The sequence below is a fragment of the Anopheles moucheti genome, chromosome X (assembly GCF_943734755.1).
Source record: "Anopheles moucheti chromosome X, idAnoMoucSN_F20_07, whole genome shotgun sequence".
NCBI lineage: Eukaryota > Metazoa > Arthropoda > Insecta > Diptera > Culicidae > Anopheles > Anopheles moucheti.
Window position 1 is genome coordinate 2,959,808 of NC_069142.1, and position 21,748 is coordinate 2,981,555.

At 42.5% G+C, this 21,748-nt stretch overlaps 6 protein-coding genes across 8 annotated transcripts in view; 3 read left to right on the plus strand and 3 right to left on the minus strand.

The window, feature by feature from the left end:
* Positions 1 to 92: 92 nt before the first annotated feature.
* Positions 93 to 2,677, plus strand: LOC128306482 (mucin-5AC-like). Its single transcript, XM_053044012.1, has one exon. It carries the CDS (start codon positions 93 to 95, stop codon positions 2,529 to 2,531), a length of 2,439 nt encoding a protein of 812 aa, XP_052899972.1. The 3' UTR covers positions 2,532 to 2,677.
* A 2,561-nt stretch (positions 2,678 to 5,238) lies between these two features.
* Positions 5,239 to 7,246, minus strand: LOC128306793 (protein ILRUN). The gene is made up of 6 exons (XM_053044407.1): positions 6,879 to 7,246; positions 6,708 to 6,810; positions 6,510 to 6,629; positions 6,153 to 6,406; positions 5,903 to 6,030; positions 5,239 to 5,820 (listed from the first exon to the last, which is right to left on the minus strand). The coding sequence occupies exons 1-6, from the start codon at positions 6,952 to 6,954 to the stop codon at positions 5,785 to 5,787; spliced, it is 717 nt and encodes a 238-aa protein (XP_052900367.1). The 5' UTR covers positions 6,955 to 7,246; the 3' UTR covers positions 5,239 to 5,784.
* An 873-nt stretch (positions 7,247 to 8,119) lies between these two features.
* LOC128306950 (probable methylthioribulose-1-phosphate dehydratase) lies at positions 8,120 to 10,555 on the plus strand. Of its 2 annotated transcripts, XM_053044628.1 has the most exons (7): positions 8,128 to 8,256; positions 9,192 to 9,215; positions 9,326 to 9,420; positions 9,515 to 9,628; positions 9,706 to 9,859; positions 9,924 to 10,126; positions 10,205 to 10,555. In XM_053044628.1, the coding sequence occupies exons 1-7, from the start codon at positions 8,215 to 8,217 to the stop codon at positions 10,290 to 10,292; spliced, it is 720 nt and encodes a 239-aa protein (XP_052900588.1). In that variant the 5' UTR covers positions 8,128 to 8,214; the 3' UTR covers positions 10,293 to 10,555. The 2 variants fall into 2 exon arrangements, with proteins under 2 accessions (XP_052900590.1, XP_052900588.1); XM_053044630.1 differs by lacking the exon at positions 9,192 to 9,215 and having other exon boundaries at positions 8,120 to 8,256.
* Positions 9,659 to 16,471, minus strand: LOC128306949 (uncharacterized). The gene is made up of 3 exons (XM_053044627.1): positions 15,511 to 16,471; positions 14,911 to 15,445; positions 9,659 to 9,844 (listed from the first exon to the last, which is right to left on the minus strand). Exons 1-2 carry the CDS (start codon positions 16,442 to 16,444, stop codon positions 15,117 to 15,119), a joined length of 1,263 nt encoding a protein of 420 aa, XP_052900587.1. The 5' UTR covers positions 16,445 to 16,471; the 3' UTR covers positions 9,659 to 9,844; positions 14,911 to 15,116.
* On the plus strand, positions 12,267 to 14,877 carry LOC128306948 (F-box/LRR-repeat protein 4). The gene is made up of 3 exons (XM_053044626.1): positions 12,267 to 12,412; positions 12,499 to 13,400; positions 13,486 to 14,877. The coding sequence occupies exons 1-3, from the start codon at positions 12,269 to 12,271 to the stop codon at positions 14,222 to 14,224; spliced, it is 1,785 nt and encodes a 594-aa protein (XP_052900586.1). The 5' UTR covers positions 12,267 to 12,268; the 3' UTR covers positions 14,225 to 14,877.
* Positions 16,472 to 18,562: 2,091 nt separating the features above from the next.
* The window catches only part of LOC128306427 (armadillo segment polarity protein), a 34,579-nt gene continuing 31,393 nt past the window's right edge, over positions 18,563 to 21,748 (minus strand). The window contains exons 7-8 of one of the 2 annotated variants that reach the window (XR_008287589.1): positions 20,403 to 21,677; positions 19,756 to 19,886 (exon numbers count right to left, since the gene is read on the minus strand). Coding sequence is in view for 1 of the 2 variants with exons in the window: in XM_053043949.1 (XP_052899909.1) it covers positions 19,561 to 19,886 (326 nt within the window). In the remaining variant the exon portion in view is untranslated. Of the gene's footprint in view, positions 19,887 to 20,402; positions 21,678 to 21,748 lie in introns of both variants that reach the window. The other variant, XM_053043949.1, reaches the window with a different exon arrangement.

The window sequence follows — 21,748 nt, forward strand, 5'->3', positions numbered from 1 at the left end:
ATCCGAACTCAGTGTAGCGCGAACCAAGACACGATACGTACGGATAACGTCCAGCCAGAAGAAGATTTGAACTTTGCAGCAATAGAAACACAATGCGTCAAGCGCTGATGCGGGGAATTGTTAGTGGCGTGCTACTACTGCTGCAGGCACTGCCAGCGCACAGTTTGGAGGAGTTTTCGGCGACCGATACCAGACCGCGTGGTACGATCCAGTGTGAACAGGTTGGTGCGATCCCGGACGATGAGTCGGACACATGTGCGACATACTACATCTGTGCAGTGAACTCCGACAACGTGCTGTCGCCAGTGTTTGCCCAGTGTCCCGGCACGACCGTGTTCGCGCACGAACTGCGCCGATGCGTGGATGCATCCACGTACGAGTGCGGTAGTGCTGCCAGCAAGATGGCGACTCGTGCAGTTGGATTTCAGTGTACGGAAGAAGGCCGATTTCCGAACGTAGCGTCCACCGACTGTAAATCGTACTACCTCTGTACAACGAACACCGACGGATCGCTGATAGCGGCACTTGTTACCTGTCCATCATCTACCATATTTTCGGAGGTAAAGAAGTCGTGCGTGTCATCGCCACCGAACATCTGTCCGCACGAGTCGAGCACTACAACGTCTGAGCCAGACTCAAGCAGTACATTAGGTGCACCAGGGGACACGTTCGAGTGTCATGGCGAAGGGCGGTTTGTGAATGAACAGTCACCAGATTGTAATACATATTACATGTGCATAACTATTAACGGCAAGCTAATGCCACAGCTCAGTGCATGCCCCACGGGTAATGTGTTCTCAGCCATCGAACTAAAATGCGTTACCGGGGATATGTACACCTGCCCAAAGTTTACGGTAACCACGGTAACACCTCCGGAGCTAACAACAACTACTACAAGCAAGGTTACGACTACTACTACTCCAGTTACAATCCCGCTTCCTACTCCATCAACTACTCTGAGACCGGAAGTGACAACAAGTATCCCGTTACCTACACCTTCCACTACTGTGACATCTGCAGTGACTACAACTGTACCACTTATTCCACCTAGCACTAGCGCTACTACGACTACTGAAGCTGAGCCTACAACATCAGAGATGACCACGGATATGTCAGAATCCACATCTGAAGTCAGTGAGATAACTGAAGTGACTACAAATGTACCACTTATTCCACCTAGCACTAGCGCTACTACGACTACTGAAGCTGAGCCTACAACATCAGCGATGACCACGGACATGTCAGAATCCACATCTGAAGTCAGTGAGATAACTGAAGTGACTACAAATGTACCACTTATTCCACCTAGCACTAGCGCTACTACGACTACTGAAGCTGAGCCTACAACATCAGCGATGACCACGGACATGTCAGAATCCACATCTGAAGTCAGTAAGACGACTGAAGTGACTACAAATGTACCACTTACTCCACCTGGCACTAGCACAATCACGACTACTGAAGCTGAGCCTACAACATCAGCGATGACCACGGACATGTCAGAATCCACATCTGAAGTCAGTAAGACGACTGAAGTGACTACAAATGTACCACTTACTCCACCTGGCACTAGCACAATCACGACTACTGAAGCTGAGCCTACAACATCAGCGATGACCACGGACATGTCAGAATCCACATCTGAAGTACCCTCATCGACAACAGTTTTAACATCAACAGAGGAACCAGAAACGCTTCCACCAATCAAACTTACCACCTCAACTAGACCAACACCAACTACCGTCATCTCATTAGAACCCACCACGAGTATAGGTTCTGAAACGGATGGCTTCCCTACACCAGGAACATTTCAGTGTCCAGCCGAGGGTCGTTATCCGGATCCCAGCGGATCCCAAAACTGTGAATCTTACATCCTATGCATTAAAAACAGTATCGGAACTTTCACACCGATTCAATTTTTATGTCCACCAACCACAATCTTCTCCCCTACTGTTGGTCTATGTGTTTCGGCCCAGTCGTACAGCTGCAGATACGAAACGTCAAGCATCGTACCACCTACGACCGTATCACCCACTGCTAGCACGACAGTTGTCCCAACACCCACACCATTCGTCTGCCCGTTCCATGGCAGATATCCCAATCCGGATTCGATTTACTGCAAATCGTACTACCTGTGTCTGTACGATGGCAAGATGAATCTGATCGGCGTTGAGCTGAGCTGCCCGGGGGGCTCAATCTTCGCCAACGACGAATTGCGTTGCGTACCGTCAGAAGAGTATCAGTGCGTACAGGGTACCGCAACAACGGGTGTAATGACCACCACTACACCGGTTGCCACAACCACAACGACAACTACCACCAGAGCAACCACCATCAGTATGGCAGGTACATGCACGATGGCCGGAATATTTCCAACCAACACCCCAAATGATTGTTCGTCATACCAGTTCTGCGGGATGCTGACGACCGGTGGGTTTGTTGAGGTTATTCTCAAATGTGAAGGGAACAAACTGTTCGACGAGCAAAACAAGGTGTGCTCGGATAATTATGTATGTCCGCGGGGAAACTGATACGTAGCCGTCCTTTGATGGCATAGTCCCTGCGGTGTTGCTAGCAACTTCGTATTAGAATAAACCACTGTGCAATGCATTGGTCAGACTGCATCTTTATGTAACGGATCGAATCAAAATCCGAACGCTCTGCGTACCGTCCGGTAAGAAACAATAAATTATTTATCGCCTGAAAAATAGGAAATAAAAAAGTGTATAAAAAAAGAAATTTGATCCTCAATGTCTCTACCCTAACTTCTTAGGACTCCTCCTAGGTCACCCCCCCTAACTTCTCGGATGTCTTCCATATCCGTTTGAACAACTGTATATAGAAAGAGAAATTTGATTTTCAATGTCTCTACCCTGACTCATCAGGACACTTGATCGATTAACACCCATATGTCCGGGAGAGAATTCAACTTGTTTATCAGCTAGAAATGATGTGTATTTATGTATAATAAGAGTAGTTAATGTCAGTGGAGGATCAATCCCCTTGGAGGCCCAGGGCGGAATTATAGTTGGGGCCTCTAATTTTAAAAACGATACAGGAGGGAAGGGGAACATTGAGGGGACCTGAAATGAGACAAGGCGAAAAGCGCAGTAAGAAAGGGCCTACTCCGCATACCGTAAGATCCGCCGCTGGTTAATGTTTGCTTAAACATCGTTGATTATGGTAGGTAATTTGAATTTGCTAGACATGCTAAGGTACCAAACAACCATATTTTGGCCGTATTAACACTTTTCTCCGGCTCGTCCAAAGGTTCGGATGTAGAGGAAAATCAAATAAAAGTGAATCTTACTGGTATCCATTATAGCAACTCAAAGGCACTCTGGCTGGGTTTTATGCTAAGCCCTGAGGTAATAGGTAAGTTTCATACATTTACAATCCTAAGCAAATTTGATCACACACGCACACATATTTATATATAGCTCTAAACTTTTGCGCAACGAGCTCATTAATGGCGCTCCCGTGTACTGTTTATCGTTTCCCCTATTTCCTGGGATTGCCGTTAAGACCTTTTTGGGTGGGATGTGGGAGAACGTACCGTTGGGAACCTTTAAAATAGGCGCAATTCATTCACACCTTTTACTTTATCTGTAGAATAGCAACGAATGATTCTTTTGTTTCTGCTTCAATACTTACATCCCGATACGGGTTGGATATTAATTACCTTGCGCAGGAGCAAGCCTTTCCCCCTCCTATGTGCTCTTTAACGTCCGTATCCTATAAAAAGGGCACACGCGCGTGCCGCTTGAAGTCATTGTGAAATGAAATGTACAATGAAATGAAAAAGTGCTTCTCGTTTTATTAACTACCGTCAAGGCAAAATGTTTTTAAATAACTTTGGAAGCAAGTACAACGTACTATGGGTGAATATTTAAAAAAAAAAAAACACTTGTTCGAATATGAATAGCTTCTTCACTTTCGACATGCGTGTGCTTATGGCACCGGTAGTAAGAAGAAATGTCCACACAAAAATAAGAATGCCATCCCGGGGTCGACATGCAGGGTGACGATATTATCAAAGTTTAGCATCCATCGCTTATTCGCTAACATTAAACAGATATTGCGTTTTTCTTTTCACAACTTGCTCGTAACATTGCCCAACGGGATAAGGCAACGATTAATCATACGCGGTAACGAACTATGCGAACATTCTCGTCGCCTTTTTGTTTCATGTTGAGCATTACGGAACGTTGAAATCCTAGGCAGTGAAACGAAACCACGCATCCCAACCCTAACTGTGATTTTACAATTTTTTCTTGTAACATTGTTTATACCGAATGGGCCATTTCTCGCGAATCGTCTGAACAATCTACGGTGTGGACGTTGGACTTTTCGTGGAATACGCTTATCGCACGCGTATCCGAACGACACAGATCTGGCTTTCCGGTCTCCAGTCTTAGTTCATATCTTGTGATGTTTGTACATCACACATTTCTAGCAGGGTAAGGTTGCTGTGAGATCATGCGAACTGTAGCAAATAAGTGAATTTACGATTTAAAACAAAAAAAGAACATAACGAACATTAACAATATGACGAAACGTTCATGGCAGAGGAAAAAAAACCAAAGTATAAAAATCACAATCCCCCTGCCCTTAGTTACTTTACAATCAAAGAAAGAGAAAGATCTTCGCGGGACGTGTTCTTTACCGTATGACTTATTGTTTAGTGTACGCATAACGTTCGATTAGCTGTTTTTAAACTTTTCTAACCAATTGCTGCTTAACGTAAGGACTTACTAGGTCATGCCTGATCATAATAGATTTAATAGCGACTGAATTTTACCTACATAGGCGCTCCTTGCTACGGGATGTGATTGGTACAGCAGCCTGAACCACCAGCACCAGCACCACAGTTAACGTAAATTCAATTTAGATCCGTGTGGTTTAGCAATAAACAAAACAAAAACAAATAAATTAAGTGCAGCGAAATTGGTACAGCGAAACAATCCTTTTTTGTTCATTTCATTCGTAACTAAGTCTTTCTTCTTTTTCTTTCTTTCTTCAGCGCATGCTTCCAGTACTACTCCAATATTTTTGCCAGGAATTATTCGTTAATGCATCCTAATGCTGGTGACTGGTTGATAACAAGTTTTCTACATTCCTCTCCACGCCGTTGAATTCGGTAATGAGACGTTTTTCGTTGTGTATACAATTGTATACAGTTATACAATTTTGTTTGTTTTTTCTTATTTGGTTCTACTGCGCTTCTCAGTCGTGGCTTACTTCTACCATCAAATTTGGTGTCAGGACCGTTCGATCTTGTTCTGGCTATAAGGTAATGTGTAATTTAAGTTTTTAATTTTTAGCATTAAAATGTAATTGTGCCAATTTAATATTAAATCACAACAATTATTTCATAAAAAAAATCATGGATTCTTCTTTGTAGTCAATTTGATGGACCAGAATTTAGAGCAAGCGAAACGGCCAAAAGAGGTATTTACGGCGACCGATTCAAAGTTTTCAACGCCATTGTTGGACTGACGATTCCGAATTGTAGGTTTTACGGTGGCAAAGTGATTGTTGAACGATGATATTTAGTGGGTTTACGATGACCAAATGGCCGTGAAACCCTGCAACAATCATTTTGTAAATAGCATTCCCATGGAAAGATATCCGTGTTCCGCGATCGATCGGTTTTTCGGTCGTTGATGGTATCGTTGAAAGGAATCAGCGCAATAACAGACGAAGTAATGACTTACAACGCACATGAGAGAAAAGGAAATTGTTACATACTGCTATACAATTAATTTTGCGTCATTTTCTTAGCTATCCCCACATTTCACTATCGTCTAGCTCGTTTGACTGAAAAATATAATACACGATGGTTGTGTTATTTTAAATTGCCATGCTGTTTGTGATTATTTAAAGGTGTAATATAACATACCTGTGATTCTGTTGTGTTCTCAGAGGGGGGATTAAGGTCGGCGGTGGAATTTGTTTGAAGGTTGGAAAACTGTTGCGTTACAGCCATCGTTCCATCCAGGCTTACTTCAATCCGAGAAGTAATGTTTTCTGCAACATTTACAAACATGTATCAGAAATTAACTAGCCATCCAGCAAGTGAGAGTGGATGCATATAATAATATTAGGTTACGAAGCTTAAGGTGGCATTATATACGGCGAAATATGCTTACCCCCAAAACTGGTTCCGTTCGGCGTGTAAATGGACCATACGGTTTCGAAGAACCCTTCAGTCGATGGACTGACGAGCTGCACTGATACGGACACTGTATCATTCGGAGGCAGCGAAGGTACAAAGTATTTCAGGTCCTCGTACGACAAGGGAAAATTTTCCTCCATCATGGCTGGGTTTCGACGTAAGCTGACGTACGAACCGTACGGCCACGCGATATCGCCATTGTTTTGCAGCAGCCAGGTAAGCTTAATGCTGTTTGAGATCAACGAACATGCACAATTTATACAATTGTCAAACAATGATCACGCATCACATCGCTGGCTCTGGATGGCTGGAAACCTTCCACAATACTCACGCTGTGCTCGGTGTGATTTTTTCGCCCTTTCCTACCGTAATATCATTCAGCAGCTTCATGGATGGTTGTCGGTTTTGTGACATAAAGTCAAAATAACATCCCACAGCTGCTTGGAGGTTCCTGTTCGGATATTAATATTGTAAAAATGAACTGACAATATCGAATGCAACCTAGGTTAGACGTTCAACACCAACTTACCAGTTGGTCATATCGAGGAAAAATGTTGCCGTAGAGTAGTTAACATTCTCTCCAATTGATTGAAACTGTTGGATGAGCTCTTCCTTGTCCGTGGTAACCATTGCTGTGAACAAAGAAAAACTCCATTGGAAATGGAATTCTTTGTGAGGAAAGAAAAAGTTGCACACTTACAGCTGAACTGGGTGAGAAAGTTTTGTTCTATATCGTCTGGCAGTTGATTTGATGCGTTCTGGTCCGTGTGATCCATGTTTTTGCTTGTAGTTTCTGAAGATGATTGTACAAAAAAGATATTTTGGTATTTGATTGAACACGAACCGACGTGAACTGCGAGCAGGAGTGCTTCTGTGATTTATTTGATTGTATCGGGTTGATTGTAAGTGCGATGGATTGTATTTTCCCAATGTTTCCGTGCTGTGGGGGAATCGGTCTGCTACATCAGCACCTACAGAACACCAGCAAAAGCGCTTCGGTACACAAATATTTCGGTGTAGAGAAATCGCACAGGGAACAAAAACAACGAAATAGCAACACTCGCTGCTCTGTGATGGAACGTTTGAGGCCACAGCGGATGACAGAATGGCGACTGTCAGTGCATTCCTTCAGGGAGAACAGGGCTACTCAACGAAATTTAAGCTTCATTTCAACGTATCAAAGAAAAATTGTTTACAATGGAGAGCCGATTATCCGGGTGCGTTCTAACCGGATGTCTTTTTATCCGTGCAGCTCGGAAATGACAATTCCAAAGGCAATTTGACATATACCGGGCAACATCGACAACGAAAGAAAGGAAAACCAAATTTTAAAGAACTAAAAAAAGATAAAATGAGCTCAAATTTGAAAAGAAAAAAAACAACTACAATTTCTTTTGCAACAAAAACATCTAGCAAAACATAGTTATGCACTAAAAAAGCCCTTCCATGGTATAATTTGTGCTAATTTTATCTAGAAAAGGAGATTTGTTTATTATTTGTGTTATCCGATTGTACAGCGATTGCCCTGATGTTCCAATGAGCTTGGTTATTCAGCGCTCCATTGTAATTTAATTACATAAAATCAAAATCAATCGTCATGTGTAATGACAGAAGACAATTATTGGAACACTTGCTAGTACTCGATGCCATGCAGAGACCCCCAGCTGTGATTGACAGCCCCTGAATAATAAATATTACCGTTAATTGTATTGTATTTATTATGTTCTGCTGAGTTATGAAAAGATGCAATAAATGAAATACATTTGTTTATTTTCGTACTACAATGCACAGTTGGTAAAATTCTCGCATATAAATGAAGCCGTTTATATTTAAATTTCGAGATAACGATGATGGCGCTGTGATACCTAAACCACTGTGCACAGGAATATTACGCCGTATAAACATTACTCCCAGCACCAAACTGTCATTCATTCGTTCGCTCTTTGCTGCAGCTTCCAGGTCGTGAGAATCTGGAATCGGTTCCGGGTTCCGGCACAAGTGCTGTGTAGTCTTATCGATAACTGTCCTGGGCGAGAATGGCATCGGGAAGGTCATCAATTTATCAGGATTTGTCAGAGGTATGTTTGCATCTTTCAGTGTGTTTCCGTTTAGCTTTAAATACCCGGTCCATGATACTTGGCAAATGTGGGCAATGGACAAGGTTAGAAAGATTTGAAACGAAATGATCCTTAAAATCTCCCCCTCCCCTCGAACATTTAAAGATGTTTCTTTAAGTTGCTCTATTTCCCTTTTTGCGTGTGTGTGAATGTTTTGTGTGAAGACTTGGAGCATTCTTTTTGATGTCTTATAACCTAGATAGGGTAAATCCTGCAACTACCGGTTAGGTTAGCTCATTATTGCACCTCCTGAAGACACAAGCACTACCAGAATTTCAGCTATATAGCAGATAAATAAAACGGTTTCCTAACGTATAGCGTATTGTAATGCTGGGTAAGGTAAGGGTGCAATTCATTGGAAAATCAGACATGGCGTTTCGCAACGCTATTGATACTTGAAGAAGTGCCTTGTAAGAAGGTTGAAGGATTCGATCGATTTTTTGTTTTTGAGGTGATGTAAGGGCCGAAAAGAAATCAATAAAGACGTGCGTTCGCTGAGTTTCCACCTATAGAGCGAACACGTGGTGGTAGATGGCCGGTAGCAGCAGCGTTTAATAGTATAGGGTACAGGCAATAGCGTACTTTTGGGTAGCATCATAGAAAGAGCGTTGCAAATGCCACTATATTTTTTTCCTCAACGATTCCCCTTTTTCTTTTCGGAGCACTTGAGTTCCATATACAAGAGGCTGGCATCGTGTGTAGCTCCTGTTTTTTTTTGTGCAAGGTATTGATGTTTGCATGCTAGCAACGTAGGGTCCTCACATCGCCAATACACGCCCTTCAAACAGATTATATATGTTCCTAACGTTTCATCCAGATACCCTTTGGTAATGATTGTACATTTTCTTTTCTTGATTTGCCTCTGTTGTGTCCGGTTGTTCTCCTCGCTCGTTTAGATTTATGATAATGTAATCAATAAGGTAAATTCTACTACATCCGCAGCGATTTTTGTTGCACGGTACTAAAATCGCTAACAAAAAATACGTCCTCTGCTCCTCTCTGTTGCAAATCGTTCGTCCAACGAGAACAGGAGCATCCTCGAAAGCTGATACCGGAACTATGTAAACAATTTTACAACCTCGGATGGGTGACTGGCACCGGTGGCGGTATAAGTATTAAGCTGGAGTTCGTATAATTGCTTACAACCGTTGTTTTCCCTTTCTAATCCATGATACATGAGCGGATTGCTTCATTATCTTTGTTTGTGGCTTTATTTTAGCGACGAAATATACATTGCCCCTTCCGGTGTGCAGAAGGAACGAATTCAACCGGACGACCTCTTCATACAGAACATTGAGGGAGATGATCTGCAAACACCGCCTGATTATAAAAAGTACCACCACACATTAGCTTATGGCGTGCAGTAAGGAAAATCCCCATAATGCTCCTTCAATTTTACATCTGTTTCAGGCTGACGAAAAGTCAATGTACACCGCTATTTATGCTTGCATACAAAGAGCGAAGTGCTGGAGCTGTTATACATACGCACAGTCCCGCAGCAGTAATGACAACGTTGCTCTGGCCGGGTAAAGAGTTCCGTTGCACACATCTGGAAATGATAAAGGTGAGGAAACAACACCATTGTTATATTGCTCACAAACTAACTTCTTCACTGTACTCGTTTTTAGGGTATTTATGACTACGAGCTAAATCGCAACCTAATGTACGACGAAGAACTTGTGGTGCCTATCATCGAGAATACGCTGTTTGAGAAGGATCTGGAAGAATCGATGGCGAACGCGTTGCGGGATTATCCCGGCACTTCGGCCATACTTGTACGTCGCCATGGTGTATACGTGTGGGGTCATAACTGGCAGAAGGCAAAGACAATGTAGGGTGAACACACCGGAGAACGGTAACGAAGATAAAACCATTTGCTGATGTTTTTCTCTCTCTAAACCTTTCCCAGGGCGGAATGCTATGACTATCTGTTCTCACTAGCCGTAGAAATGCATAAAGTTGGCCTGGATGCAAACGCCGTACCGAAACAATACTAGATGAGTTCTTTCCAGCTTTAACCACCTCAGAAAAGCTAGGCCTGACACCCCCAGGTTGGGATTAGGCAGATAATCACACACAGTTTACACCATGCATGATAATCGAGTAGATTTAGCATTAGTTGTTATCATGGCATATCCATGAATGTTTTCCACGGCGCATTTCGCAAACATTTGCATACTTTATGTTTTTATATTAATCTAGTTTATGTTTTTGTTCAATCTAATGCACAACCACAGGGAAATATATTGCTAGCGGTTTACATACGACAATGCATCGTTCATCGAGGTTTTCTAACAAGTGATAGAACGCGTGTTTTTGTACGACATGTTAGTAGAAATTTTTTGAAAAATAAAAACGCGCTGTTGTTTTCAGCACCACCCCAAGAAGGAGCGTGTTAAATATTAATTACCCGTTATCGGTGGGTATTACAATAAACAAAAAAAAATGTCTACAAGGGGTCACTCAATCGATAGGTGTCTTCACATATTGTGTTCTACTGAACAACTTATCAACTTGCTTAACAACTTGAACTTATACGATTTTGTTAATTTCAGAGTATGTCTTACACATCTTTCAAATAGTTCAATAATTACTATCCGAAAGATACAAAACAATATATAGAACTAACTAAATGTCCACATCAGTTAGATATGTTCTGAGTTTTAAAATCGATTCCAGTCATTCGTTTCCGGTCCGGACTGTAATAACAAAGTTTGTATGGCTTCTTCAGTTTCGCTGTGGTGTTGGCCTGCTGTACGATGCTTGTCAGTTACCTTCCAATGTTTAACGAGAGTAATTGCTTTGCTGTATTTAGTATTAGTCTCAACATGAACTATAGTTTGGAAAGTTGTGAAATTCATGTATGTATGATCTAGCCAATAAAGCAGATCGTCTGTTATCAAGTGAATACGCTACTGCAACTCAGAGCCTTGGGCTTTAATGTATGTAAGAGCTTTTTTATTCTAATGTTCCTTATTGATTTCTGTTTCCAATTTCTTTAACACGTTCAGCGCCGCATCATCCAAATTTGGGCCAATGGATGCCAATGGTTACCGCCTGGCAGTGTCACCCAAAAATGAGTGATGTGGTATACGAAAAGCCAAATAAATTTTATCAGCGGGTCCACGGTAAATATTGCGATTTTGACACGGTGCTGAACGTGTTAAATAGATCCACAACCCGGGTGAGATCAGACTTGTCGTTGCCTAAGATTGCTCCAAATGAAAGGTCCTACATCTAGTGTGAGTTCGAATTTTTCCCCATATGTTTTGTGGTGTGTTAAATCGTATGCATTCAATTAAGCCGTGTGCGGGTTGAGAGGCGTCCATGGCAGGATAACTACCAAATCCTATGTGGATTGGTATTAACTTCCTCAAGGCAGCGGAAGACACACCGTTTGTGTTTTGACGGTTCCCAATTTATGTTGCACCAAAAGCTCATTTGCTTATCGAAACATTCAAAGTAAAGATAACAACCCTCATCATATCGACCTATTTCGGCCACCAATTCGAGATGGTGCGTTTATCTTTCAAACAAATAAAAATACATAAATTATTTAGAGTTTGACGTCTCTAAACGTCACCGTCAACTGTCACCTTTTGTTTTCATCTGTTTTCATTCCGTCAACTGTCACTTATGACCAACGGTTTTCGTCGACATAGAAAGATATAAACATCAACTGTTGGTATTGACAGCAGGCCTTTTCCAGAAAACCTCCAGTCGGTACAAAACTCGCCGGTTGTCTTTGTTTCATAAAAGTAGTTGCTGATTTGTGAACGTAATTTTTCCTGTTTGCTTTGCACAGTTTTCTTGAAAGCGCGCTGATGTGAACCATTTTCTTTACCTATCGTTTACGGGCATGTAGTTTGCAACCTGCGTCTATCGAAACATCAGTCTAACTTCGTTCTGCATTGTATTCACAGGTCATAATATCGGAATATACGTTCTTCCAATGGCTTCGAATGTGTGCGAAATGCAGCAATACGCTGATAGAATCATTTATACCAGCTGCGAGTATGGCCCCGAAAGAACCATTTCATACAACTCCATTAACGTTATCGGGGGACCAAGCAACTTTCCACTATCCAATACTGATCAATTGGATTCTTATTTGCTGGTAAGTTGCTGTTACCTGCACCATTGGCAAGTAGCTATAGTATGGTGCGTTTTCCACTAAACTTTGAATGTGTTTTGAACTTGCAGAGCTCGTACGGCAACTGGAACGTGATGGCGCCGTCTTTCGCGCCCGAGTTTGGGGTGGACAAAATTCCCACCGAAGATAACCCGCCGATCGACGCCTTCATTGTAGTTAGCTTCGAAAAGTCTGTGTACCCAACGGGAGTGGAAGTGTACGAAACCATGAACCCTGGCGCCGTCTATCGCATCTGGGCTTACACGGAATTCCGTCAGTGGATGCTCCTGTGGGATAAACGAGTAGACGCCGTGCACGATGACATTCGCAATGCTGATTTGAAAGAATCTCGCATCTTCGTGCCAGCCATAAGAATCATCAACCAGCGAACATGCGTGCTACGTGTCGAGTTTAGTACGTGCGAGTTAAACTACATATACGCGATGGATGCTATCATGCTCAAGAGCGCGATGAGTAATATGGATGAACCGATACCTTTCGCTTACATGTCCGAGGTTAAGGGATGGCGAGAAGATGGCGAAATTACGCATCAACCAACACCTTGTTCTCTAATTGAAGAGGTTGTCAAGGCGTTGGATGCTAGCACATCTAAGCTTTCCTTGAATGACAAGCAACAAATGCAACCAGTGGACAACCGCAGGCTTCCTCAGCAGGTACCTAAGGAACCGCTGCAGCAAGGACCGTCTATCACCAACTTGCCTTACGAAATGGTTTACAAAATTCTTACCTATCTCGACTTAAAGTCGCTGCGTAACATGGAGCAGGTGTCCGCTGCATTCCGTAATGTTGCGCGTGACCGACGACTGTACCGGGAAGTTAACTTACGTCCGTACTGGATGGACGTGGATTCAAAGCTGCTCACATGGCTAAAAGATCGCTGTGTTGATATACGCAAGCTCGATCTGTCATGGTGCGGATTGTTCCAAACGTTTACGAAGCCGCAGTTGGAGAGGTGAGAGTTGAAGAAATTATAAATTAGAAACACCACCAATCGTAACCAATCTCAACCACATTCATATTCTTTTACTGCTTTTCAGGTTTCTTTCGAAGCACGGCCCCTCGTTGACGCATCTGCGTCTGAATTCAATTGGATTTCATAATTCTACGATCTTTGGGATATCCAATTATACGAATCTTACCGAACTGTGCCTGCAGAATGCAGATGTGAGCGACGTTCTAAATTTGAAAATGGAGCTTACCAAATTGACCAGATTAGACCTGTCGGGCGCAATAATCACAGGCCTTTCGCTGAATAATTTACTGTGTCGCAATCAGGGACTGCAGCATCTGAACCTTTCCTGCTGCATATTCAACTCGGTCCAGCTAACGCAAACGATCGGTCGATTTAATCGTCAGTTGATTAGCTTGAACTTGTTTAAAACGCGCATATGCCACGAGCAGGATCTGATACCGTTGACAAACTGTACCAAACTGCAGGAGCTTAACCTGGGCTACGCCAATGACGAATATGTAGAGGAAAGTGAGCTTGGCCGTGTGATTGAAGCGTGTCCGGAATTACGGAAACTGGTGCTTGCTGGCTTTCGCGATGTTCACAACAATAATATCTTCGCGATTGCACAGCACTGCCTCGAGCTTGAGTATCTCGACCTGTTGGGCTGCATTACAGTAACCGGTGAGTCTGTAAATGCTCTCTTCATCGGATGTTCGTCTCTACGATTTCTAGAAATCAATCACTGTTGGAACATAATGGACCACTGGATAACCGAGTGGAAAGAACGTTACCCGAACGTTGCCATCAAGTACGGTACGTACTAAAGCGAAACAGAAAAAGAAATATTATCTTATTTTACTTGTTAATCTACATTTGTAACTGTACTATATTTCACCTTAAAGAAAGCTAGTACATTGTCATCGTAATGCCGACATTTAATTGGAAATTCCCGTTGTGCGGTATGAAATTCAAACTATACGCTTAAACACAGCAATTGGTAGGAAAATTTAAAATTCACTTAAATAGATAAACATACCACCGAACGGGAAAATATTAAATGATATGCTCTGATTAATATTTCTGATTAATTTCTGCTTAAAATTCTCTTCCTTCATTTTCCAACAAAAATAATATTGGAAATTTCGATTATCATTTACTTCCATCAACTCAAAACTGGTTGATTTAGGTTGTTGTTCCTTATTCATTAATTGAAGAGTTCACAAACTCTTATACAAGGTTGAATTCATTATATGTGAAGAACAGAAAAACAATGCCAAAATATGTGCCTAACGTGTAGAACACACTTACACAGATCACAATACAACAAATACGAAGTAAATGTTAAGAAGTTGTACACGAGTACAACAATTAATCAATTCAACTCTTTATATATAATTCAACAAAACATCAGATCTCTTCCACAAACGTGTGGTAATAAGCTAAGCGTTCGATCTGGCTGTCTTGCAAGTCGGTTAAATAAAACGTGATATAGACGGCAATTTAACGTTACCTTCACCAGACCAACGAACAAACTAGGCGCAGTGTGTGTATCACATCTTCATTTCACTAAACTTGTTAAACTTACATGTGTTTCCTACAAACCACTCCGCATGCCATGAAACTACTAATCCAGTTGGACAGCCAGCAAAAGGTTTAATGTTGCATAGAATGCGTACTAACACGACACCACCACCATTACACACGCGATGGATGAACCTATACCGGCCGGTAACCGTCAATCGTGCCGAGTATTGCTTGCAGATCATGCGGATCGATGTAGCGTCGCGTCCGTTTCACTAGCAGGCCCCCAGATACGGGTGTGGCCGCGGCAAACGTACTGTACGTGTAGTGTTTTGCCTTGATCGTGTTGATCACCTGCAGCACCAGCTTGATCAGAAAGACGGCGAATGTGAGAAAGGAGATGGTAAGCAGCGCACCTTCGGCGGACGGGAAATCCATCGCATCCGTCTCACCGTGCTGTTCCATCCAGCCACGCTTGACACGCCGCCGTCCACCGCCCATCCACAGCGAGGCAATACGTCGCTCTGTATGAGTAAGAGATGGTTAAAAGCCTCGGGACAGTATGTGTGCACTTAGCGGGGGCACTTACCGATGGTGCTTAGTAGCTGATCACGCATACCGGTGAGGGTTCGTATTTTGTCACCGATGGTGTGTGCCGTGCGCTGTACAAAGCTGGCCTGCATTCGGCGCAGAAAATCGAAAAATCCACCAAACCCGGTCGGTGATGGTTGCAACTGGATCGGTGGCTGTCGGTGGAAATGTTCCGTGCTCTTTTCCGCAGTATCGTTCGCATCTTCTTGTTCACCATCTTCTTCGGCGTATTGGTGCTGCTGCTCCTCCTCACTGTCTGACGGCCGTTGCTCCACTGGTGTCCGTTCATCATAGTCATCGAAGTCATCGAAATGTTGCACTGATTGTACCACTGACTTGGAAGTATCCGATGCAGCAGAGGCCGTTTCAATCGATTCTTCCTCGTACCGATTGCCGAACGGAAGTAGCTCCGTCTGCACCACCGGATAATGGTCATCGTCCGCTTCTTCGCTTTCCTCTAGCTCCTCCACCTTATTGGTCACATTCACCAGTGTAATAAACGGGGAAGATGACTGTGATACCCGTTTGCTTGGACGTTCGTAGTCGAGCAGATCGCTCACAGGACGTTGCCAGCGTACGGCGGCACCGAGCGACCATCGGCCATCCGTCGCCCGATCGTCGTGCAGGTGTGATAGGAGTCGCTGCGAGTGGGTCAACACGTGACCGTTGATCGAGGCGATTGGTTTGATTGTGGTGCTAATGGACGATGTCACCGCTGACGGGGCGGACGATGGTTTCAGGTGCGGGATCTCGACCCACTCGCCCTCGGACAGGCGGAACAGTAATGCTGCTGCCAGCAGCACCCGATACAACGCTGCCATTCTGGTGGGCTGATCGAGTCTGGTCGACTTCCCGGCTGCGACTGCAGCCTTGTGCGAAGACACGACTCGGAGGATCACCCTGCACGAGCTGCATACTGCAACCATGTGCATCGTGGCCTACGGAAGCGTAACAACACTGTCACGGTGTGTCGCACCCCGGTGTTCGGGGGTAGAGAGAAAGTCAGCTCCGATTTGCATTATATCCACATTCTTAATTGCTGGCGCTATATCTACGTCACGCATTCTGAGTGTGCTAAACGCTAGGGACGGAGTGAAAGACACCACACTTTCTTCACCCACAACACACTGCAGCAGAACGCAGTTGCGACCCTATTATCAACTCTTGTACAACTGCATTAAGAATCGCACACAAACGGCTGAGGTTATGATATCTTCACTACTAGTTGCGCGTACGGCGATCCAATCTTTCGCTTTCTTACATGCTAATATACAAATGTAAATCCTCCCATCTAAAGCCAGCGGACCATGTAACCACCATCAGGTTGACGAGAGCAATTGAGCAGAAAAAAATATTTAAATCTATCGATGCGCAAAAGCAACACATTACCGCTTGCCGTGTAATGATATTAATGATCGTTTGAACCCAGAACGTAGACGCGTTATTTAAAAGCGGTACCGTTAAGAAAATATCACAACCTGGACCTGGGGTGTGTACGTTCAAACTCCATCTAACCGCAGGTGGACGACTCACTTACATTTTGTTCTTCTATCATTTTATTTAATACCTGATATATTATGCTAATTTCATTTCGCTGTTTCATCGTTTGTTTTGTCGTATTATGCTTTGCCGCAGTGGGTGTGTTTTTTTGTTTGTTGTTGCTGTTGTTTTGTTTGCTTCTTGTTTATTATATCTGGATTCATACGAATGATAAAACATTGATTATATCGCTAAAACTTTTGCTTGCTTTATAACTTCCGCACTTGCATTCAAATTTTACGCACGAATGAGAGTGTGCCCCGGATGAGCAGTGTTATGTCTTACGCTTGGTATGTATTAAAGACTGCTAGCATTCCTTTGTGTGTGTGTGTGTGTGTGTGTGTATTTCCATTATTATGTGTTGTTTTGTATTCATTCTCGCCAGTTTTTGTTTAAACGTATGTATACTCGGATGCCTTTCCTCCATTTGCTCGCTCGGATCGTGCTCGCTATCTCTCCCGTTTTGAATTTCCTTTTCTGCATGCATGCGTGAGGAAAGGCGTCAATCGATTCGTGCTGAAGTGCTTAGCTGTTGCAACGAAATGCAATTTTTCTCCTTAACGTTCTATAATATATTGCGCAGATTGACCTAAACTTGCCTAAACAAAACAAAAAAAAAACACGAAAGCGGGGTTGAAACCCCATTTTCGCGATCGTGTTTTTTGCATTATTTGCCGGGTGGAAATCAATGTCACAACAACAAAAAAAAAACTCACGAACAAGCGAAAAGCGGTTTTGTGGATAATAAAATATTATAATGTGATTAAGCATGTTTCTCATATCATTCGCTATAAAGTAGTAATAAAGTGTTATATGGAGTAGGCGTGAATCCATTCCATTTTCTACTCGTGCGCGCTCGTATGCATCGAACACCATTCTTTCGCCCCCTTCAGCAAAAGTGCTTTTGTTAAGAAAAAAATAAAAATCGATCCTTTGCAGGTGAATTGTACTTAAATAAAAAAAAACCAGTCACCAGTAACAGCGTCTGACGTCTAGATTATCCCGTTCGGGATAACGACAGAGAATGAGTGACCACGATTTCTTTAAACGAAAATGAAACTATTAGATATTAGGACCGGATGGTGTGAAAACAATTTGGATGAGCACACAAACAAGAGGCTTACGTTGTCGCAGGTGCACTAAAAAACCCTCAGAAGCGAGAGATTGGTGTCGATGCGGCAGCAGAGTTTAACAGTTTGTAACGGCCCCCTCGGGTGCACTGCGTATCGTAACACGGCACGACGGGGGTTGTTTGTTTTTGTTGTACATGCTCTTAAAACTTATCAATTAGGGTACGCATATGTATAATATATGAAATACGATTGTAAATTGTTATAATAATGATAAGTCAATCAATAAGAGGCGTTCTCTTTTTAGTTGGGATAAAAGATAACCATTGCATAGATGTGAGCGCAGAGTGAAGTGGGAAGAGGGGAGCGATTGGACTGTTTGGGAGGTTGTTTTTTTTTTTTGGTGGTTATTTTTGGAAGCACTAATATTTTTCGTGTTTGTTTTCTTTTTTTCTTTTTTGCATGTCTTTACACTAAATCATAATAAATGAGTTATTTATGTGTGTGTGTGTTTGTGTTGTATGTTACGCATATCAGACTACATTTGCATTGTGAATCGCACCTATTTGCTTCCATACAGGACCGTAATGCATTTAGGAAGTATTGCTCAAAACCAAACCACATTCAATATGCCGTAACGGTACTAAGAGGATAGACCTAATAACAGCAAATCGCTTGTGTAAGGGACTTAAAATTATATGCATTAAATCGTAATCGTGAATAAACTTTCATTTTTTTTTCGTAAATTATATAAAAATTAATTAATGCCGTAGAGCATTTCGCAATTAACGTGTGTTGGGCATACGACGTTATATTGCCTAGAATACACAATCATTTTCGCATAATTAGCTGTTTTTTCCTTGTTCTAGTCGTTTGACATCGTGATTTTCATTGAAATAGAAAAATTGTTAAAGAGTTTTAAGCTACAAACCTTCGGACAAAAAAGGTTCCGTTATGATAATATGCACTATTCAAGAGCATACAGGAATATTGATATTCTAAATCCCTTTTTTTTTCGTAGGCCCTTTTGACCCTTTTTGCAAAGTAAATTATAATATGTAAAATCGTAAGTGAAAAACAGAAATATAAAATATGTTTGAAGCATTTTCGTAAAAAAAAAACACTTTTCCGTAACGTTAGTTGTGATTTAGGGCGGGGGGCTGGGGGTGATGTGCTTACATTCGAAAAAAAAAGAAAATATTAAAAAACCTGCCTCCTTGTGCAATGCATCCTGTGCTGCACCGAAAATTTAGGTTTGCTTGAGAGAGTGGGGAAATTCCTTCATCATGACGGGCCGCATGTACGTGTAAGCATATGAGCCGAGTGTCATTGCACGATCGGGGTGCGCAATCCGAACCGCTCGTTTATATAATTCGATATTATTCTCCCATCTCCTTCCACCGATGTTACAGCAAAACCTCACGAGCGCGTGGCACGTCTTAGAGATCGGTGTCGTACCAGGCGGCGACCTGGTTGTTGTCCTGGGGCGGGGACGGCATCACGTCCAGATGGTCGAACGTCAGCTCGCTCGCGTCCATCTCACCGACATCCATGTCCATGCCGTACGGTGATGTCGGCTGGCCGGATGACGACATGCCGCTAGCGCCACCGCCCATTACCACCGAACCGGGTCCACCGCCACCGACCGATTGCTGCTGCTGGCCGCCCATACCGTTGCCACCTGGCCCACCGTTACTAACGCTGCTTCCGCCTCCACCGCCAATCTCCAGCCCTTGCATCGAGTCTATTGGAAGGGTGTCGTATCCTGTGGACAATATGCGAAGACGTATGAGAGAGGGAAAAAGAGTTGTCGGAATAGAGAGAATAAAAAGCACAAAAACAAATACATTGTAGGGTACACGTAAACTTAATTAAATACGAAAAGAAATTTTTAATTACTGGTGGCATTCAAAATAAACACAACCTTACAAAACAACAGATAAAGTATATTAACGCTAACGTAGCGCAAGCTGTTTAGTGTAACTATAAAACAATAAAGAGTATAAGACAAAAGTTCAACTGATATAACAACGAAAAGCAATAGATTGCTTTAAACTATTCAAAAAATAATGGTTCACTTTTTTACAAATCTATAAAAAATAAAGAAAACTTGGATAGCTCAATTGCTCCAAGAAAAATAAAAACGGGTCACGCAATAAAAACGGAAACGTAGTTGTTTGACAAATAAAACACTCAAACCGAAACAATACCGCACACAGCTCAAAATCAAACAAACTATGGCAGGTACATCGATAGCTTTAAATGGTTCGTGCTTAATTACCCTCAGTGGGCGTATTGCGCTATTGCACGCGGAAGTAGTAGGTATGTGCACCAAAACCATTCCGGCGTTCCGGCGTGTTTGTGGCAGTTCCGGCCATAGTTTCTGTTGCCTATAAACGCGTAGCTGCAGTTTGTCGCTGCCCGAAGATATTCGAAGATTGTTTGTGGATTTGCCGAAGGCATTGGATATGGGCAGGAAATCTCTTAAGAAATTGGGGACCAAGAATAGCACAGGAGGATGTACAGAGGGGATATATTGGGCATTCTTGATTGCTCATCGTATGTCGCTCCAGTTATGATCCATCCTAGATCCTTAAGCGTCTCCATGCAAACTCTATTCTGAATATTGCTAGCAAAGCAATTGCTTTATTCATTCCTAATAGCTCTTATCAGCTCCCTAACAAATCTCGTTCCCTTTCCTTGTCTTGTATATGCTTTACTATTTCCTATAAAATATACAAGAATTTGTTTAAACATATTTTTTGCTGACGAATTGCTTGCATATCCAATTGTTTGGTATTGTACGCATGTTATTAAAAAAGTTGCTTTGTTTTTTTTTTGTATTGTTAATGTGAATAAAGGACATACAGCCGACGCTGTAAAGCGTCTCTGGGAAAGTCCTTTAGATTTAAAATAAAAAAAAGGCGGGTAAAATATGTCCTCCCTTACGCTCTCCCTTCGTCCTATCTATATTGCATGAGACAAACGTAACCTAACTCGTCTGAATAGAATTTAATTAAAACCCACCACAAACAGACTTTCAGACGGGAATGGTGAAGTATTCCTAAATAAATGATTGATACAAGCTAGAATTCTCGCGATTTTGTTAAGTTTTCAAAACATTAACACATGCACACACATATCCGAGGGAGGATTAGGAGCCGAACGTAGTAAAGGGGGGAAAGGCGCGGAGCGGTTTAAAGAGATCCTTGGGTACTTATGTCCTACAATATCTATGCTTTTCTTACGTTGCTATCTGTGTTGTGAGCGTGGGCGATAAAAAAAACCAGAGGACTGGAGGAAAACGCATCCAAAGATGTGTTGGAATGGACAAAAAAGGATGTTAGATTTCCTTTTTTCTTCCCCCACTCGCCACCTTCTAATTCACCTCCTATCGTGAAGTTTTCTGGCGAGGGAGCCTAATGGGATCAGAGTTAATGGTGCTAGTTGGGTTACACAGTTACGCTTAAATTGGGAGGGGTTGGAGTTTGTATTTGTGAGTTGGCTGGTTATTTGGGGGCTCTTTTTAGTGATGATATATGTTAGGCTGGTTTAGCTGGAATAGATACAGATAGAAAGAGAGAAAGAGAAGATAACACAGATAGAGAAGAGTGGGAAATGGTAGAA

Bases quoted from the DNA above. Each gene is read 5' to 3' on its own strand.
- LOC128306482 (XM_053044012.1), top strand. From the start codon at position 93: ATGCGTCAAGCGCTGATGCGGGGAATTGTTAGTGGCGTGCTACTACTG.
- LOC128306793 (XM_053044407.1), bottom strand. From the start codon at position 6,954: ATGGATCACACGGACCAGAACGCATCAAATCAACTGCCAGACGATATA. The intron at 6,407-6,509 runs GTGAGTATTGTG...GATCTCAAACAG, and splicing joins AAAATCACACCGAGCACAGC to CATTAAGCTTACCTGGCTGC. The intron at 6,031-6,152 runs GTAAGCATATTT...TAAATGTTGCAG, and splicing joins GAACGGAACCAGTTTTGGGG to AAAACATTACTTCTCGGATT.
- LOC128306950 (XM_053044628.1), top strand. From the start codon at position 8,215: ATGGCATCGGGAAGGTCATCAATTTATCAGGATTTGTCAGAG. The intron at 9,421-9,514 runs GTTCGTATAATT...GCTTTATTTTAG, and splicing joins GGTATAAGTATTAAGCTGGA to CGACGAAATATACATTGCCC. The intron at 10,127-10,204 runs GTAGGGTGAACA...AACCTTTCCCAG, and splicing joins TGGCAGAAGGCAAAGACAAT to GGCGGAATGCTATGACTATC.
- LOC128306948 (XM_053044626.1), top strand. From the start codon at position 12,269: ATGCAGCAATACGCTGATAGAATCATTTATACCAGCTGCGAGTATGGC. The intron at 12,413-12,498 runs GTAAGTTGCTGT...TTGAACTTGCAG, and splicing joins AATTGGATTCTTATTTGCTG to AGCTCGTACGGCAACTGGAA. The intron at 13,401-13,485 runs GTGAGAGTTGAA...ACTGCTTTTCAG, and splicing joins ACGAAGCCGCAGTTGGAGAG to GTTTCTTTCGAAGCACGGCC.
- LOC128306949 (XM_053044627.1), bottom strand. From the start codon at position 16,444: ATGCACATGGTTGCAGTATGCAGCTCGTGCAGGGTGATCCTCCGAGTC. The intron at 15,446-15,510 runs GTAAGTGCCCCC...TTACTCATACAG, and splicing joins TCAGCTACTAAGCACCATCG to AGCGACGTATTGCCTCGCTG.